Source organism: Lampris incognitus, chromosome 14, assembly GCF_029633865.1.
Source record: "Lampris incognitus isolate fLamInc1 chromosome 14, fLamInc1.hap2, whole genome shotgun sequence".
NCBI lineage: Eukaryota > Metazoa > Chordata > Actinopteri > Lampriformes > Lampridae > Lampris > Lampris incognitus.
The window spans coordinates 41,413,586-41,433,899 of record NC_079224.1 but is presented as its reverse complement, the minus strand read 5'-3'; the positions used below and the strand labels follow the sequence as shown (position 1 = coordinate 41,433,899).

The 20,314-nt window shown below is 46.6% G+C and overlaps 1 protein-coding gene across 2 annotated transcripts in view; it reads left to right on the top strand.

Annotated features, from left to right (window-relative positions):
- ptch2 (patched 2) overlaps positions 1–20,314 on the top strand; it is a 36,469-nt gene that overhangs the window by 4,058 nt on the left and 12,097 nt on the right. The window contains exons 3-14 of one of the 2 annotated variants that reach the window (XM_056293201.1): positions 9,155–9,344; positions 9,918–9,987; positions 10,123–10,214; positions 13,487–13,595; positions 13,819–13,905; positions 14,064–14,185; positions 15,319–15,466; positions 16,762–16,893; positions 17,644–17,799; positions 18,100–18,192; positions 18,531–18,656; positions 19,624–19,990. In XM_056293201.1, coding sequence (XP_056149176.1) covers positions 9,155–9,344; positions 9,918–9,987; positions 10,123–10,214; positions 13,487–13,595; positions 13,819–13,905; positions 14,064–14,185; positions 15,319–15,466; positions 16,762–16,893; positions 17,644–17,799; positions 18,100–18,192; positions 18,531–18,656; positions 19,624–19,990 — 1,692 coding nt within the window. Of the gene's footprint in view, positions 1–9,154; positions 9,345–9,917; positions 9,988–10,122; positions 10,215–13,486; positions 13,596–13,818; positions 13,906–14,063; positions 14,186–15,318; positions 15,467–16,761; positions 16,894–17,643; positions 17,800–18,099; positions 18,193–18,530; positions 18,657–19,623; positions 20,012–20,314 lie in introns of both variants that reach the window. The other variant, XM_056293200.1, reaches the window with a different exon arrangement.

Sequence of the window (20,314 nt, the reverse complement as noted above, 5' to 3'; positions counted from 1 at the left end):
TACACAAACACACACGAGTGCGCGCACACACACACACACACACACACACACACACACACACACACACAACGTAATTACCAAAGGGAGATAAAGTATGCTGCCCAGTAGGACAGTTGTTTCTGTTGCCAGATTAACACATGTAAATAGATAATTATCTCAAAAGAATGTTTCTGTTGGGGCATTTTAATATATGTCACACTGCGCAAGATGTTTTTCTGGCCGCGTCTTACCCGAGGAGAAATTTAACTTAATCTGCAGCATAAGTCAGACCCTTCAAATCCGGTAAATATCGCTCCCGAGCTGCTGTTGGCGTTGCAGTATGGGTGAAGCATTCTTCCACTTGTACCCCAATTTGTCGATAATAAGGTAGTCGTGTCATAGCTGTGATTTGACACCAACTCTAATATCGTGTGTGTGTGTGTGTGGGGGGGGGGGGGCATATGCTTCCGATCATATATCCGTTTTAGTGTAGCGATTGCTCCCACCGTGCACACACACACACACACACACACACACACACACACACGTGCACACACACGTTCACTCGTCATCTTTGCCACCTTTGGTGTGGACGTTCTGCCTGTCTGTCAGTCTGCCTGAGTGCCCCGACTACGTTCAAGTGTTTCTGCCTCTCCTTTGTGTGTGTGTGTGTGTGTGTGTTTGTGTGTGTGTGTGTGTATGTATTTCTACATCTGTCTGCCTACCTGTCTGTCTGCCTGCTCTGGGGAGTCACATCACCGGGCCTTTTCTAATTGCTTCCTCACCGCAGTGGCAGGAGGACATACTCTCTATGTCTGAAGAGAGACACGGCAGGAGAGACACGAGTGGTGTGTCTTTAACATCACATAGAAAACACTTTTCCCTGCATTGCATGATGACATGCTGCTTTACATCTTTCTTCACAGTAGCCAAACTTGTATGGAAAGCATGTTCTAATGAGATGTATCTCTGATCTGGAATTGTTAAAAAAAAAAAAAAAAACCGGGGGGAAGGGGGCTGTTGGTTGAAAATGCCTCCGGTCCACACACCTGTGTGTGTAGATGAGAAGGGTGCCGTGAAAGCTATCTGTCTGTTTAGTCTGACAAGGGGATTAAGACATATTTTTGGCTTTCTGGTGAGTTGCTCTGGAGGGGCATGACAAGAGAGACAGCCACCATCACGGCGGCGGTTGTTGCCGCTCTCGCATTATACATATCCCGACTGATTTATCTGCGAAGATGGCTGGCATCAACCGCAGCCAGGCCACAGTACAAGTGTATTGAGAGAAAAAAAATGGAGCTACGTCAGAATGACTTCTTTATTTGTACGATGGCAGGTCCCGTTTAACGGCGTCTCTGCATCGGTGATAATAATAATGCAGGTGGATATTTTCTCGGCTGTTTGCAGGGTAATGGCATTACACAGAACCATGGATGTCATTGGCTTCAGTTCCAGGATGAAGGCTTTGTGCAGGTCACCGGGCAGGCTTGGGGGTGTGATGGTGGGTGAGATCTGGGCAACGTGTGACCCGAGCTGTATTGTGCACAGGGGAAAAAAGAGAGAGAGAGAGAGAGAGAGAGAGAGAGAGAGAGAGAGAGAGAGAGAGAGAGAGAGAGATCGTAAAAAGAGGTGTAGAAAGAAAGGGAGGAAGAGAGGAGGCGATGGGGGTTGGGGCAGAAACGGGGCTGAATATTTAAGACTGGCGGCTTGCTCTTTTTTTCGCCCTTCTTGAAGTCAGGGTCTTGGGGATTTGGACTTTTAGTGTCCATCTTCAGTCCAAGTGATGGTCAGTGTTTGCTCAGCTCCAAACGGGTATTGTTTTTTGTGTGTTTTTATTACAACCCACCCAAGCTTATATTCTACACCTTTATATTGTCAGCGCATCGAAAAAAAAGTTGTTTTCTTTATGTCAAGGCGAGGCTTTTTTTTTTTTTTTTTGGTCAGCTGAAATGGTTTCCCCTCGTACAAAGCCCCACTGGAACAGCCCGTTGGAAGGAGAGAGGCGCTATAGAGAGGGCCTCGATGTGAAAGTGCTGCTGTTTACTTTTACATTAACTAAACTCATCCTTCTTGGCAGAGTTTTGGCGAGGCATGACAGACGTGTACACACAGTCAAGCTGTCCAAATACAAGTGCAGCGAGACGGGACCTATCTGGACAGCACGCCCACCACATGTTCTATTGAGAGGCCATATAGAGATGATGATTGTGGGGGGTGGAGGGGGGAGGCATACACATCACATAGCATAAACAAGCTGGTGGATAGCGCAAGTATGTCCCGAAATCTGTCCAAACTAGTGAGCTTTGTTTAGCCTGCGAGCCAAATAAGCAGCCGAGGCCCCCCCCCGCACCCCACCCCACCCCACCCCCGGTGATGAAGAGAGCATCAGTTAGAAAGAGATACAAAGAGGGGGGGGGGTGCCGATGGTGGAAACGAGCGCGCGGGAGAACGGGGTCGGGTTTGCGCAAATGAGCAAATGCTCGTGTGGGCACTTTGGTGTTTGGAGCGGTTTCTCCAAACAAACCTCGGAGCAGAGCAGCAGGTAAATGCTATAATTCATCGGAGCACACACAGCGCCCCAGTTCAGACAGAGAAAGGGAGCTCTATGAAGCATTATTGGAGGTGAATAGCGCGCGGCGGTGCCCCAGCTAGATAAATAAACTCCCAGCGCTCAGGGCCCTGGACCTCACCAGTAGAAAGAACAAACAAGAGCAGAGTCAACCTGGGTCACTTCTAAATGTTTATTTCAACCCCCCACCACCCACCCCCCCACCCCGGTTTCCCTCAGACCCCCCCCCCCCCAGAGTTAGACCACCCCTCCAACAAATAAACACACATATAGCGGCGAGAAACACACATGTGTGTGCAACACAGGCTCGCACGCGTGTGAGAAGGACTCTTTATACCGGATTTCACGATTGTGAAATTTTTTTTTTTAAAAATCATGATATTTATACCGTATCTTGGGGTTGCGGCCATGTTTAAAGCGAGCGAGTAAAACATCTCTGTACACGTGCTACGATGCAGCGCTCTCGTCACGTGAGGCGCACGTCGACTTATTTTACGCAGCTCGGACATATAAAGCGCTGTGGCGCGCACAAAAAAATGTGCCAAACAAGCGTAAATGGCACAACATCGACTCAGCCAGCAGAGTTCAATGCAGCGCCTTCTTTTTTGGCTCAGTGAGCCGCGGCGCTTGTCTCCTGGCTCCGTGGAAATAAAGCACCAGTCACCTTAGGGTGTGCACCATTTGCTTCTGTCTTTACACCATGAAAATATATATAAAAAAGGGGGGAGAGAGAGCGAGAGACCAGGAGAGAGAGAGAGAGAGAGGGAGGGGGACCAGGAGAGAGCGAGAAAATTTTCTTGGTACTTGGGAGGGAAAAAAAAAAGAGAAAAAAAAAGAAATAGTCCTTGGGCTCAATAAATTCATTTCTCATCTGAATGAAACCAGCAATGTGGAAAAATTTTGCCTTTCAGGCAGGGATGAATGTATGTTTCAACCACACATTAAGCAGTATTAGCGGTCAGTGGAGTGTCTAATGTGACTATTTTTCACAGTGGCCAACACTGCCCATGATTAGCATAATTAGCAGAGGCAGGCCTATACATATGGAAATAGGAAGTGCCTAAATGCCAGCCCCATTGGAAATTTATGTGTGGTGGCTAACACCACTGGCACATCTGAATAGAATGTAAGTGAAACTGATTTTTCATTTGTCATTTTCTCTGCTCTTTACTGTTTCGGGTTTTGATCTCGTGTTGGGGTTTTTTCCCTTTATTTTTTCAATTTGGGATGTAATTGATTATTCTGTTTTGTAAACCTCGCACCGCATTACATTTTTCTCCGCCTAAACCAAGCGCGCTACCATCCGCCTTGAATATTGATGAACACACCCACTTTTTCCCGTACGCACACGCACACACACACACACACACACACACACACACACACACACAAACCCACTGTATTTCTATAGGTATGATAGTACCAAAGAGCCACCCTCTTTCTCCTGCCCCCAGCGTCAACCCCTCCCAACTCTGGCATTGTTTTACCGGCTGGGAAAGTTTTGGTCCATTTGCTTTTGTTGTGAAAAACGTTCTCTCTTCATTTTTTTTTCCTTTTTTCCGCTGTTTGTTGGGAAACATCTGAAAGAAGTCGAGGGGCTGAATGACAAAGGGTCCGCATTCAGTCCGGAGCTGCACTCAGAAGAGCTTGTATGGCAGCACCACCCATCTGCTGGGGGGGGGGGCAGCCTTTCTAGAAGGTGCCCTGGCTAGGGGATGCCAAAGTGCCAGGGCTGAGTCCTGCAGTCATGGACCGGGAGCCAAACCGGGTCACCGGCCATTGTCTGGTGGGTCCACATGTGGAAAAATAACCAAAGATGTGTCTTGGACTCTGGGTTTGAGGCCACCGAATGAAAAATCTCACTTTTTCGCCTTGCTGGAGATTTTTGATAGTAGAAATAAACAAGAAACGCTGGGTGAAGGGAATGTAGGGTACGACACATACAGCAAAGAGGCCGTGGCTGGATTCGAACCTGGCTCACTGTGATGAGGCCTGAGTATGTAGTTAATAGGCCGAGCCACCAGGATGCCCCCAAGACGTTTGAAAAATCGAGAAAAACAGATGAAAAGTGACGAGAGAACTGATTTCACGGATCTATTTTCTGAGAAATTTGTTGCGCTTTGGTGGCTCTTTGTTGCTTAAATCTATTTTCCAACTCTGCCCTTTTTGTGCAAGTAGGTTATTCGCAATGTCAGGCCACGGATTTAGATGACAAGTAGTGTGTGTGTGTGCATGTGTGTATTGTCTGCATGCCCTGAAACATGTGTGTAAAACTGGCTATGCACTGTAATTTCCTTGAAGCTGTGCAAAGGAAGAACACATGACTCGAAGCCCAAATGGCGGCTTCTTACGAAGCAGGTAAAGTTTTACACATCTCTTTCAGTGTGCTTGTTTTTGGGTCTTCCTCCATAGCAGCATGTGGCCATTCAGAGGCCCCCTAATCCAGCTAATCTACCGCACTAAACTTTGAAGGTGGCCTGCTCTGACCTAGAATGGCCTGGACCTGGAACTTGGTCTGGGCCCGTTGGCCAGACAGAACAACAAAATAGACTAGTCTAGACTAGACTGGACTAGACTAGACTAGTATAGAATAGAGTAAAATAGAATAGAATAAAAAACAGCGCTATCGAGAAACACTTCAAAGGTGGCCTCTGCTCTCTATTGGAGGCCAGATGTGAGATGCCACATATTTCAATGGTGTTCAAAGTTCCTATGGGTAAGGAGCCTTTGGTTTGGGGTGAGGGTGGGGGTCCGGGTGTGTGTTGAATGGAGTGGTCTGGTAGAGGAAATGGCTGGGATTGGAGAATGACAGGATCTGCTAGTGGGTCGGTACCAGTGCACATGCACAGACATCCATATGAGCACTTATGCATAAAAAAATGTACAACTGTACAAACATACAGTTGTACACCCACACCCACACCCAACCTAATCCAACTCGGGTTAAGGGCTACCTAATTTTTTGGGCCTGGTTTTGGCCGTGCTCGTGTCAACATTGTCGTGAATTGCTTTCAGTTGTGAGGCAGGTGAAATAATTCATGCGCTCTTAATTCAACAGTCATCTTTTATGATGTTTTTTAGGGTAGAAATAAAAATTCCTCTGCAATTGTGGATTAGTATTGTTTATCTAAGCCACAGGAAATGGCACCGTATGTGTTATTACAGTGAGATGCTGCTGCGGTTGTGCCAGTCAGCTGTATGCTGTCAAAAAGTCGGGCTCCATTGTCGACATAAGAGTTGAAAAAAAAATTTCTGAAGAGGGTTGAGTGTCTCTAAATTGACTGACCCCGAATGCAACAACTTACTCCAGATTCCCTTAAAAAAAAAAAACCTCATTTCTCTCTACGCTGGCTACTATCTCATACCACAAAATCGCTCATATAATGAAGTCACTAGCCCCTGGGGTGCTAAAATTCCAGCTTCCCCTCTCAAAGGCGCTTTCTTCCAGGGTGGGAAAATTTCCGGGAACTGTCTCTTTAAGGCTGTGTGGAGGGAGAGAGAGAGAGCGAGAGAGAGAGAGAGGATTGAAAGAAAGACAGAGAGAGGAAAAGGATAGAGAAACCAAGAGATCGAAGAACAGACACCAAAAAAAATAAGAAAAGCCCACTCTTCCATATGGAGCGAGAGGCACGACTGAGCAGACCAGAAGAGAGCCGAGCACTGCGGGGCTCGGAGCTGGGTGGTTGGGGCCGGACCAGGGTTTGAGGAGACAAGGAGAGAAAGATCGAGAGAGAGAGACAGAGAGAGAGAGAGAGAGAGAGAGCGCGCTAGCTAGCTGCCTGGGTGGTCCAGATGGGAGGAACGAGACACAAATAGCTATAATTTACTTCAGGAGGCCTGTAATTACAGAGCCAGAGTCTCTCCGAGCCACCCAGTTCCTGTTGGGATCAAAACCCAACGCTGCAGAGGTTAACATACGAAACGTCAAAAAAGGTTTACCAGACGTCAAGAGGTCCACAAATGAAAAGGGTTGGAGCAGCCTTTTTGATTTCAAGTCTGTGCGGTGGAGAGCCTGAGCGGAGTCATTGTATATCCAAACACCGTTTCTTTTTTTTTTCTTTTTTTCGTACATCGAGTCAGACTGTCCGTGCATTTAGCCTGCTTGCATTAATGAAGGTGATTCTCATTCTGCGCTTCCCTGCAGCAAATCTGCAAAGTTTAACATTTCAGTGACGTGTTTATGAAATGGTAGAACGAGCCCTGTAGAAACCAGCCCTCTCGCTCGCATCGCAGAGACACTGGTGTTGGTTCTTTCATCCGGGTTGTGGGTGAATCTGTTTGAGCTGGCTTGGTTTATTTCAAAAGGAAGCTTCTCTTATGTTTAGTGGAAAAAATGATGCGTGAAGGACATCTGTCAACATGCTGTAAATGCTTTTTTTTTTTGCAATATCATTTTGTAATGTATAGAGAGACCCTACGGGCCTTTACACACCAAGTCCAAATAAGTCGTATGTGATTTTCTTTTTAAATCCATCACTGCAAGCTAAGAACTCTAAATAATCTCTGAGAGCTTATTTTAATGGAAACTCAAAAAAAAAAAAAAAAACAACCAGAAAATCCAGCCTGCTCTGAAAACCCTCATGACAGACCACTTTTTAAGAGTCGTCTGTAGACTCGGTGGCTAAAAAGCGAGTACGTATTTATTTGTCACTGCACAAAGTGTTCGGACGAAAAAGTCGGAGTTGGCGTGCAAAGGCCGTAAGACCCCAGAAGACACCCATAATTGCAAATAAACTGACTTGATACTCCAGGGCCCTGTGTGGGTAAATGAGGCCTTGAAAGCAAAGCATGAAGAAATTGGACTCCAAGGTCCAGCGCTCTAACCTGATGTCACACTTTCACAGCGTCGGGCTGCATAGTTTGTTTTTTCTTCTCTCTCCATCAATTAATGGAGCATGCTGCAGGCCCGGCTAGGCAGAGAGACGAGGGTGGGCCCGAGAGAGAGGCAGAGAGGAAGAGAGACAGAGAGAGAGGGATCACAAAGAGCATTTAAGAATGGCAGAGACAGAAATTGGAAGAGGAAAACACTGCATAGGAAAAGTGAGAAAACGGACAGTTAAAATGTGGAAGAGAGGAGTGTGGATGTAGCGCTCACATCCAAATTCTCTCTCTCTCTCTCTCTCTCTCTCTCTCTCTCTCTCTCTCTCTCTCTCTCTCTCTCTCTCTCTCTCTCTCTCTCTCTCGCGCTCTCCCTGGGGGTTGTCATGTAGTGGGACAGCAAGAGGGGCAGACGGGCCCTCTGTGATCCAACGCGGCATGTTTCATGTCCGCTTGGCACAACCACAGATTCCCCGCGGCTGGTAAACTCTTTTCAGCGAAGCTCCTGTAATTAGGAGGCTGGACTCTACCTCACGGCTCAAGCTCTCTCTCTCTCTCTCTCTCTCTCTCTCTCTCTCTCTCTCTCTCTCTCTCTCTCTCTCTCTCGCCCTCTCTCTCACCCTCTCTTACTTACACACTCTCTCCTGCTCTCTTTTGAGCTCAGTTACTCTCTCTCTCTCTCTCTCTCTCTCTCTCTCTCTCTCTCTCTCTCCAATGCTCTCTCACCACTTTGACCCCCATAGTTTGCCCATTCTCTTTTACCTTACCTCTCGACCCCTCTCTTTCTCTCTCTCCCTCTCTCTCTCATGTCTTTGATGCTATTCATTACCAACTTCTGCATTCCACATCAACACCATCGCTGCTCCCCGTCCTTCCTCATCCATCCCTCACACCTCCAAATTATTATTCCCCCTCTCGCTTTCTGCCTTTCTCTCACTCATTCGTAAACTAAATCTCATTCCCTCATTCTCGTTCCGTCCCCCCCACCCTTATCTCCCCTCTCAGCATATCTACATCTCTCTTTCTATTCTGTCTCTCCTCGTCACATTTCCTATTGCCGTAAACCTTAATGGGGTTTTCCTCTATTGCTGTTGCACCACTAATGAGCCTGGAAGAGGGTTTTTCCTCATTGTTAGCGTTACTCAGGTATGTTTGCATACTGGCGAAGATAAATTCTAATGTTTGACGCAATCGAATGTCCCTAACATTTCAAATGTTCGCATTTGATCCCCCCCCCCTCAAAAAAAAAAGGAAACGCGTCAAGATCTTACAGCAAGTTAAAATGAGAACTACTAATGTTGGTTCTTCATGTGGTCGAAATGTATTTTCATGCTGCTGTACCCATATCTATGGGCCTTCCGTAGGGTGGTAAGGGCTTTGGGGCATCAGAGGGCTGCCTTTCCGAACTAACGGGGCACATCTGTTTCACAGAAGGAGCCAATGAGAAGCTGTATTACTCATTGCTCTTGGCCAGACGCTGAGTTGTGTGAAGTGCCTTCAAAACCAACACTGGCAAGGGCCAAGGGCGTTGGCCAATATGTGTGTGTTCTAGTGTAAGTGTGTGTGCAGTTGTACACACGTCCGTATAGAAACCCAAGTGTCTGCCTGTGTATAGTGTTGAGAAGTGAATTCTGCAAAATGTTATGCAGATGATGTGTCCTGTTCTCCCTAACTACCTTAATCCCCTTCTCCCTGTCTTATCGGTTGATCTGTCTGTCCGTCTGTCTGTCTGTCAACAATTATCCTCCTTCACCTAAATTTATTTATCGTTGGTTCATTTTTCTCCAGCTGGCAGTCGGGTGAGCCAGGAGCTTCGATACACCAAGGAGAAGCAGGGAGAGGAGTCTGTATTTACCTCACAGATGATTATCCAGACGCCCAAAGAAGAGGGCAGCAACATTCTCACACAGGACGCTTTGCTGGTTCACATGGAAGCTGCTCTGTCTGCCAGCAAGGTCCAGGTGTCCCTGTTTGGAAAGTAAGTGGACAAATTGCAGGTCTCCCACTCCTTTGAGGGAATCATTTCCCGGGATTTGCTCACGGAAAGTCATATTATATATATATATATGTACACCACCCCAACTTCAAGCGTTGATGTGCAGTCTCTGTGGCTAAGAATATTGATAAGAATATGTCATCTCAGCTAGAAAAGGTGCCATCTCAGCTGGTGAAAATACAATTTTATAATCTAACTTTACAATTTTCCATGACTTCAAAAACATTAAATTTGATCCACAAATTTGATAAATTTGGTCATTTTCCAGGTGTTTTTCATGACTGGAGTACTAGTCTAAAATTTTTCAGGACAACGGGGAGCCCTGAATTAGTGAAGGGTGGCAAGATACTGACTGCATCTGTGTTTAAGAGATGATATGAAAGGAGTTAGGAAAAAAGACCCATGACTGTCTTTTGCCAATGACTTAATTGGTACAGACAGCCTCGTGGCTAACACTGACACCTCTCTGTTGTCTGTATGTTTCTCAAGCTGTCAGCCTGTGTTGCTTTTGTCAGTCTGTGCAACCTAACCTGACAGGTGTTTTCTTCTCTATAGATCATGGGATCTCAACAAAATATGCTACAAATCTGGAGTCCCCATTATAGAAAATGTCATGATTGAAAGGGTAAGTTGACTAATAAAAGTGTTAAATGATTTATATATATTTTTTTTTTTTTCCTCATATATCTGAGACAAATGTGCCAAATAATACCGCACATCTAAATTGTTTGGTGATGTTTCCTTTTACTTCCTGTACCAGATGATTGACAAGCTGTTCCCCTGTATGATAATCACCCCGTTGGACTGTTTTTGGGAGGGGGCTAAACTACAAGGCGGATCTGCCTATTTACCGTAAGTTTTGGATTATTTACCCCAAAAGAAATGGTTACTTGTTTAAGGGAAGGGAAAAAAAAGAGAGAGAGACCTGGATCGCGCCATGCAAGTCTAAGTATAGCCCTCGCTTTTTGCTTGCGCTGCTTCCATCGGGCATGCAGTGCAGACTTAAGACTTTTGGGTGGGCCGTAACACATGCTCATTGGAAACATACAGTTGTTATTCCAGATTGGAGTCAGTGTGTCAGTTAGCGCTGTGACTGACAGCAGCTGTCACTAATAGAGTTCTTTAGAGCCTAGAGGTGTGTGTTGGGGGGGAGGGGGGCAGATATGGGGGAGGGAAATTCAGAGAGAGAAAGTAGGAGAGGGACGCGGGGAGGGAGGGAATAGAGAAAGTAGATTTCTGAGGTAGCTACTGGGTGGTGGGTTGGTTGGACGGAGGGCGGGGAGGTGGTGGTGGTAGTGGTGGTGGTGGTGGCAGGGGAGCCCTTTGGGTCAGACAATGGCAAGCATTCTTTCAGTTTACAAGTGAGTGTCCATCAGTGCGGGGGCCCCGGAGAAGCGAGGGGGGCCGGCTTTGTCAGCTCACGGCTAACACTCAGCATTCTCATGGTAATGCCCCGGGCTCCCGGCTCCCAAGTTGTCCAACAAATAAAATGGGCAGTATTCAAGCCTCAAGTGCCCCGAGAAAGAGAGAGGCTACAAGACGGTTAACAGCGGAGTCTGGGAGTATTTGTGGATTCATTTCTTTTGGGACCAAGTTCTCTAGAGAAATAGAGTCACTTATAGAGAGAAGGGTGGGGTGGGGTTGGGGGGCCTCGGTCACCAGAAGTGATATTTCAATTGAGACCCTAGTTTGCAAAAGATTGCTTAGACTGTAGCAACTGCTCTCTTTCTCAGCAAAAAAAAAAAGAAAAGATTTTTACTGCTGCTAAAGTTGAGCAAATGTTTGTTGTGTGACATGCAGCACACAGGCAAACAAACACTCATTTCTCAACCTTCTCCCGCTCGCCTTCATCTCGTGCTGTGGAAAGCGAGAGACCGAAAGGGATTGAAAAAGAGAGAAACAAAGAGAGAGTGATCCTTTTTTGTGGCGATCCCACAGAAATCCCGGCGAGCAATGAACTTCTCGCTGTTTCCTCGTAAAACATCGCACGTTGTTATTTATTAATTGTGTTTTGTTTTTTTTGTGCTCTCTGTTGCCTGCGGAGCTGAGGGGGAACCAGGGTTGGTCACTGAGGCCAGTGTCCCCCTGGCCGGCTTCCGCTTCACTTCAGCCCTTGTTTTAAATGCAAAAATAGAGAGAGAGAGAGAAACAGAGGGACAAGGCAGCGGGAGAAAGAGAGAGAGAGGGAGAGAGAACCTGGGAGGACAAAGAGCAGCAATCTATGAGAAAACAAAAGGGCCCGGGCCCGACTCACTCAAGCAAAAACTAGCTGATAAAGGAGTGTCTTTGCAGGCAGTGGCAAAAGGGACCCTGGTATGTGGGAATAGGAGAGGAGCTCTCTTCATGAGCCGTTGGAGGGAGATTGCGGCCTGTGTCGGGATTTTTTTTTTTTGTGATTCCACTCTCTCCCTCTTTTCCTGCTTGTCTGTCTGTCTGTCTGTCTGTCTGTCTGTCTGTCAGTATTTCTTTCCTTTCCTTTCTTTCGCTCTCACTTCTCTGGGAAATGTGCTCCCCCACACCTCCTATGCTCCAGTTAATACCTGGGTTCAGGTATGCTAGCAAGGCTAAGTTGTTGCTAAGACTGTTTCCTGTTTTATAGTAAACCCAAAAAAAGCAGTAACGCAGTGTAACTAGTCAACACTTTTGCAGACATGTGTTTCTTATGACTATGTTGATGAAGAAGGTAAAGACTCGTGGATGTATAGATAATCGAGAAAACTGGGGCTGATTGTTTTATTTCTGGGTGAGAGCGATGACTTATGGGTAATGTAGTCAGGCAAGCTGGTGACGCGTCGAATGTTTTTTTTTTTTTTACTCACTGTAGGTCCCTCATATTGAAGGTCAGGGAAACAAGTTAGCCACAAAGTGGTAATAAGTTAACTGTTAGGTTTTCTTTGACTACTGACACAGGTCCCCACACTGTCCAGCTTCCCCCCCTCCAGTACGTAGCGATAGCGAGGGGCGCTCACAACAGATCGCTAAGAAGTCACGCCTTTATCCTATGCCTCGAAGCTATGAAACATGAGCGACATGTAAAGCAGTCTAAATGGGGCAGTATTTCCTTTCCCACTGACAGGTTTCCAGGGTCTAGAATCAACCTTGATACCCTTGTGAGCTACGATGGTGCAAATGCAATGAGAAAGTACCCTACCTAACCTTTAAAGGAAAAGAAGTAGGCTGAATCTTCCATCTTTTTGCTGTCTCAGAATCTTGCTCACGTAGCATCGCTTTTACCAGTATCCACACCACGAGCATCACCAACTCAACCTCCGCTACAGGCAAAGCTGTCAACTGACACCCAAAATCCCAGCCCAAGAGGGCCACATAATTGGTTGTGTTATGGAGTAAATGATAAATTTAGCCCAAGGAGAGGGAGGAGAGTGGTGCCTCTAAGGCAGTAATGAAAAGCCTTGGGATTAGGATCTTTGTTCTGGTGAATTTCAAACTAGTGTGAGAGAGATGTGAGGCTAGCCCCCCCCCCCCAAAATGTCACTCTCTCTCTCACACACATACACTCTCTCTCTCTCTCTCTCTCTCTCTCTCTCTCTCTCTCTCTCTCACCGGAGTGCATACAATACCGCACACTCACTTATCACTCTCAACTCGCTCCCCCCTCTGAAATTCTCCTCATCCCTCCCCTCTTGTCTACGTTCTCTCTCTCTCTCCATCTTTTCCTCACAAATGTCCCTTCCACCCCTTTTGCGCCCCCACCACAAACTTCTCCCATTCCCTCCCTCTGTATCAAGACGTTTGGGGAGGCAAAGGTAATCGTTATGACTCGGTGCTGGGCCTCGAGGCATAGGAGTGAGCCGGGACTGCCGCAGCGCCTTTTCCCTGGGCATTGTGACAGCGTGAAACAGGATAATAAACGCTATTTTATCCAGCATCTGCAGCTAGCCTCCCATCTAGCCCAGCAGAAGAAGAGTGTGAGAGAGACATTTTATTGCACAAAATGAAAATCAGGAGGGATTTAAACGGGGAAATGATGTGAGGGTATTGCATACACCTGGTGCAGTGCAGCGAACTATACCATAGGTTAGCGTACAGGTCCTTCCTAAGGTGTTGTACTTCCTTAAGGGTATGTTTATATTGAAGACCCTGCTGTGTGTTTCTTTGCTGTCTAGGGGAATGCCAGATATCCAGTGGATGAATCTGGACCCGGTCAAGCTGATGGAGGAACTCAGTCAGTTCACCTCACTGGAGGGATTTAAGGAAATGCTGGACAAAGCCCAGGTGAGACACGCAGCTATAGACTGACAGATTAGTGTCGTCGTTCACTGAGCGATGTGAACAAACCAACTGAGGTCTGTCCCCGACTCTGTCGCCTACAGACACATTTGTCTGGAAGAGCGCACGGTTTTTGTTTTGTTTTGTTTTTTTGTTTTTTTTGTTTTTTGAGGTTGCCTTTTGGCTTTCTACGTGTACCAAAGTTTTCTGACATCGGTGGATTTTCTAGGTGGGCCATGCCTATATGAACAGGCCTTGTCTGGACCCCTCAGACCCTGACTGCCCCCTCAGTGCACCAAACAAGGAGCTGGGAGAGGTAAATACACACACACACATACACTCACTAACACCCTTGCACGCATACACAAACTTATACATACATGTTTACACACACACTCAGATACTCCGAAATCGGGTAACACATTTGATTTTCATTTTATCCCTCTCTTTCCATTTCCTTTACAATGCCGTCAGAGTCCTGACATCGCTGGTCGTCTCCAGGGTGGTTGTCATGGTTTCAGTAGGAAGTTCATGCACTGGCAGGAGGAGCTGATCCTGGGAGGACGAGTCAAAAACAGCCAGGAAACTCTGCTGAGGTGTGTGTTTGTGTGTGTGTGGCAATTTTTTATTTTTTATTTTTTTGCCAACAGCTAGCCAGGTAGCCATCTAGTCTGCCAGTCAGTCAGCGAGCCAGCCGGCCCGTGAGCCGCTGTGACTGTGGAATCTGCGTAACCTCTAATGACCCATAGACACATGCTAGGAATGCCTCTTACTGAGAGGGATCAGTTTCCTCCCTGACCCCAGCCTAGGATAGGCCAATTAAAGATGACTGACAGCCAAGCAAAGCCCCTCCACCCTGCTGCACATTTGTCATGGAGGGGACCACAGAAGAAGAAAAAAAAAAGGGGGGGGAGCCACATCGCAGCAACACTGTAGTGTTTATGATAAAGTGCTTTTAAATAACTGTGAAATATAAATGACAAAAACAATCCTTTAGACAAATTTAAAAAAAAAAAAAATATATATATAACTATAAATACATATTTTAGCAGCATCAGATGTCGAGGTATCCAAAGCATCTAAATGATGTGACTCAAATTCACGTTTTCTTTTTTTTGGAGGTGCTTGTTTTGATTTTTTGGCTTTTCTTTTTGACCGCAAATGGATTTTTAAACTCGGGCCAATACGAATGGAGTGACAGATTGTGAGCAACACTTTCCCGGCAAAGCCAAGAGGGAAAAGGGATCTAGTCCTGTTTGCTTAACGCCACGCATATTCAGCATAGGATTTGACATTAACCATCTTATTCGCATTTTGAATTTCGCTAGTCTGTGCTGGGTCTCTGCCAAACAGATACGAGAAGTGTGTTTTTAGCCTGCAGATAAGCAGACAGACGGACTATAGTATACACCTGCTGTTAGGTTTCCAGGCTGACAGACAGTCCAACAGACAAAGAGACCCAGCAAGGACACCTGGCTCCAGCTATTTACAGAAAGGCATGTTCTTCTCAGGCTTACGAGAGACGGAGAACATCTTGACATTCAAATTAGGTGGTTTGCATTGTGCCGGTTTTAAGGGTGGAAAATTAGTCTTTAGTTTGGCTCGGCTCAGTTGGGAAGTGTTCTGAAATGTTCCTAAAGAGCGAGGCTCGCTGTCTATGGCGTGGTAGCCCAAGCTGACATGATCTGTGTGTGTGTGTGTGCGTCTCTCCGTGTTTGACACCTTGTAGTGCCGAGGCTCTCCAAACCATGTTCTTGCTGATGAGTCCCAAGCAGCTGTACGAGCACTTTAAAGACGATTACGAGATCCATGACATCAACTGGAATGAAGACAAAGCTACCGCCATCCTTGAGTCGTGGCAGAGGAAGTTTGTGGAGGTACTACACACTAGTTCTCACACGTGCACACACACACACACACACACACAAGCATTCACACATGTTTTTGCAAGGAGCTGGCGAGAAGTAGTAATATTTGTAGAAGTCAGAGAAAGGGAGAGAAGGAAGAGAAGAAATGGAAAAAAAGAGAGGAGGTATTTCCATTTCCCATGTAGACTTGTTTTGCTTTGGCATGTACACAGATACACACACACACACACACACACACACACACACACTGTTTGGGACATGCCCTACGATGTCTGAATTCCATCAATCTTCAGCTGCCTTGTAAAGGGAATTGCAGGGCAGACGAAGGTAGGAGGCGTGTGTGTGAGATTGTGTGTGCGTGCTTGCGCGGTTGGTCAGCAGTCTCTCTCTGTCAGAAGCCTAGTTATAGGAACAAGCTGTGGCTGTGATAGCTGATACCCACCACAGTGTGAGGAAGGCTGGTGAGGTGGGGGGGGGGTTAAGGGGGGGTTAGGGAGAGAAATGTAGAAGTGAGGATGGTTGAGTGAAAAGAGCAAAAGCAAGCAGGGTGGGACCTGAACATGACTGATGATACAATGAATGATGATACAGTGTAGGACATTACAATGAATGATGATACAGTATAGGACATTACAATGAGTGATGATACAGTGTAGGACATTACAATGAGTGATGATACAGTGTGTGATGGTACAGCGTGTGATGTGACAGTGAGTGATGGTGAGAGAGACACAGGTAAATAGAGCTCATCTTAGTGAGGTATCACTAGGCGTTGCATTTCTGAGACACCAATGGTCCATTCATGCCGGAGAGCAGCTTCCTAGGCCATGTGATCCTAAACCATTCACCTTTGACCTCACAACCTCTGGCATCTGTCCCCATTACTCCCCAGTTGTCACACACGCACACGCACACACACACACACACAGATATAATATAAACACCCTAGCATGTTCTGACGCACGCAAACACACATGTAGGCGTGCTGTTTTGCACACATACACACACATTTCAAAGAGACAAGCTGCTTTTGCTGTTATGGGGCCCTGAATTACGTGTGTTGTAGAGATGCCGGAGGCTGGGAGGAATTCAGTGATGGTGTGGGTCTTTCAATGAGTGACTCTTTGTATGAGAATGCTTTTTTTTGTACGTCAGTCTGTCAGAGAGAATAAAGGCGTTACCTTTTTGACTCCACACAACCATTTCCTCTCCTCTGGCAGGGTGGTATATATTGCTGTCCATCACATTTTGGAAATGGGATTATTTCGCTGGACCCTAACCAATGCCTCACTGATACTCTCTAGGTTGTTCATCAGAGTATCCCAGACAATTCCAGCCAGTCCATCCACGCTTTTTCCACCACCACCCTCAATGACATCATGAAGTCCTTTTCTGATGTCAGCGTCATCAGGGTTGCTGGAGGGTACCTGCTCATGGTGAGGATACTGCATATTAGTCAACTAAGCATAAGCTATCAAGTCAACCAGTTGTACATAGAGCTCCATCCAAATGCCGGATTAGACGGATTACAAGTGAAAAGGTCTGACTTCTCAAATAGACCTTTAAAGCGTTGTCATCATTTCGGGGCTCTCAGACTACATCTGGATCCATTTATGGGGTTAGGGTTTTTGGGTCCTGTTTGCCAATTATTCCGCTTTTAAAATACATTTAGTAATATAAATCAAATTACATTACGATGAGGTTATTACGTGTTTAATCGTATTAGTAGATTTTTAAGGATTATTTCGCTAACAACCTCGATGCAGATGCTGCGTCTGTGGGCTACGAGGGGTTGCACGCATCGTGCCATGCACAGGCCAGCAGCGCAGATCAGGGGCAAATGCTAATCTAACAATTGCTAGTTATTTCTTAACGGAGATTCAAAACCGATCAAAACCCACCTCAGCCAATCCAGAAATCTATGAGAGCAAAAGAGAAACGAGTCAATATTAGCATTGGACATAGTTAAAAGCAATTATATTGCACCCCTATGCATTTTTAAATTGGACTGAAATGGGGTTGGCTCTGGAATCTCCTATGTGGGCATGAAATTTACGTCACACCTTAGAGGTCTATTGGTTTGCACAACTGTTTAGTTTCTCATGCATTTGCCACACAATAATAGCAGTTCCATTCGGATGCCTCGCCTTCGCTCATGTCCTTTCCTATACTCTCCATTTCTCCAGCTGGCCTACGCCTGTGTGACCATGCTGAGGTGGGACTGTGCGAAGTCTCAGGGAGCTGTGGGACTAGCCGGGGTGCTCCTGGTTGCCCTGTCAGTGGCTGCAGGCCTGGGACTCTGCTCCCTGCTTGGCCTGTCCTTCAATGCTGCCACCACGCAGGTAAATAACACAAGGAAACTACATGTCTTCTGTGTGGTTCCTGCTGCCTAGCCGAGGACTCAGGCCACAGCTGCCTGCCGAGTGTCTCTGCTCATCTGTGTGAAGCTTTACATGTCTGTGTGTATGTGTAATGTATAAATGGCACTGGCTATCAAGTCATTTTCAGCTCAGTAAAAAAAGAGGGAGTGTTATGTAGAGGCTCTTTGCATGATCTCATTGCCTGCTTTATTAATGATAACATAAATAGAAAACACGAACTGTAATATCTCTTGCTTTCTGGTAACGTATTTCCTGTCTCAGGTTCTTCCCTTCTTGGCGCTTGGGATTGGTGTGGATGACATGTTCCTGTTGGCTCACTCCTTCACCGAGACCGGAGTTAACATCCCCTTCAAGGTACCAAGAACATACTTCTTGTCTCTTCTCTTCTCTTCTCTTCTCTTCTCTTCTCTTCTCTTCTCTTCTCTTCTCTTCTCTTCTCTTCTCTTCTCTTCTCTTCTCTTCTCTTCTCTTCTCTTCTCTTCTCTTCTCTTCTCTTCTCTTCTCTTCTCTTCTCTTCTCTTCTCTTCTGCTCTCCTCTGCTCTGCTCTCTTCTCTTCTCTTCTCTTCTCTTCTCTTCTCTTCTCTTCTCTTCTCTTCTCTTCTCTTCTCTTCTCTTCTCTTCTCTTCTCTTCTCTTCTCTCTATTCATCTGCTGTTCACTCCTCATCACTTGCATATGTTCATGCTTTCCAGGAGAAGACTGGAGACTGTTTACGGCGCACAGGCACGAGTGTGGCGCTCACCTCCATCAACAACATGATTGCTTTCTTCATGGCTGCTCTCGTCCCCATTCCCGCCCTGCGAGCTTTTTCTTTGCAGGTAGGAGTGTACTCAGATATACACACACACACACACACGTACACAAATATATATACAATGACACACCAAGAGGCCTGAGGCTCCTGTGAAAATTAAAGGGATAACTTCAGAGAGGTGACATTTATTCAAAGGAGGGAAAAGCCTTTGTTCCTCTTTTTATTGCTTTTGCACCTTGTGTGTGTGTGTGTGTGTGTGTGTGTGTACAGTATGTGGGTGTGGGCGTTCGTGTGAGTGGGATTGTAATGTGGACTAATCAGAGCAAGGAGAGTGATGAAGAGATTAAGCAGCAGACAGCAGGAGAGAGAGAGACAGAGAGTGAGGGAGAGGAGGGAGGGGGAGGGAGTAGTGGATCAGTGTATCACTGGGCTGTCAGGGCGGTTTGCTGTGATCTGCGGGACTAACTGTGGGTGGTCCCCCCCCCCCCCCAAAAAAAAGATGCATGCACGCGCGCACACACTGGAAACCACAGCTAGTTAGAATGTCAGCTCCAGGGGCTGGGGTGGGTGAGTAGGTGGTGGTGGTGAGGGGTTGAGGGGTGACGGTTTTGCTCAGACTCGCAACATACACCCCTCCTCCCCTTTGTTTCCCTTCATTCTTTCTTTCTGACCCTCTCTCTTTCGCCCCTCCTGTCTCTCTCTCTCTCACTCTCTCTGTCGTTCTCTCTCTCTCTTCATCGTTCTTAACCCCTTTCTCTCTCCCCCTGTCTGGCTCGGTTACTGTTCCTGGCTGGTGATTTAGAGTCAGGCTTTTCTTTGCTTTCTGGGCTGTGGTCCAGGGTACTAAAAAAGAGAGGGAGCTTGTGTCAGACGTGTCAGCCGTACATCAGCGTGGCTGGAGCAAAGAGGACATCATTAACATTATTGCACATTCTGTTCCCTCTCATGTCCTCTCTCTCTCTCTCTCTCTCTCTCTCTCTCTCTCTCTCTCTCTCTCTCTCTCTCTCTTGCTCCATCTCTCCTCTTTCTAGGCGGCCATTGTTGTAGTATTTAACTTTGCCATGGTGCTGCTGATCTTTCCGGCCATCCTGAGTCTGGACCTCCATCGGCGCGAGGATAAGCGCCTTGACGTCCTCTGCTGCCTGTACAGCCCCTGCTCCAACCGCATCATCCACCTCTCACCTCACGAGCTGTCCGACGCCGCGGAGCAGCCACACACACCCACGGCACCGGCGGCACACACGCACCAGTACGCTGCAGGATCGACCATCACCACGAGCACCCACATCATGACCACGGTGCAGGCCTTCACGCAGTGCGACGCGGCGGGCCAGCACATCGTCACCATCCTGCCCCCCACCTCGCAGATCTCCACCAGCCCCACCTCCATCATCGTCTGCCCCCCGACTCATCCACAAGGTACACAGAAGAAAGCCAATACTGACTGTATCAAATATCACAATATTTTTGACTGAATTCCTCGATATCGATGATGCGATGACATTTTGGAGATAATTATTAGTGCTTTCATAAGCTATATATGCACCCAGAAATGTTGAGAAATAATCATTAGTAATGCAGATATGATGACTGACCAGGTAGGGGTCATTCATTGTTCATTTCGCTCAGCTAAAACAGTCTAATAAGTTCAGAAAACTGTATCACTGTAATGTAATGCAGTCTTTAAGACCAGGGAATGTCAATTTTACGTTGTATCACAGT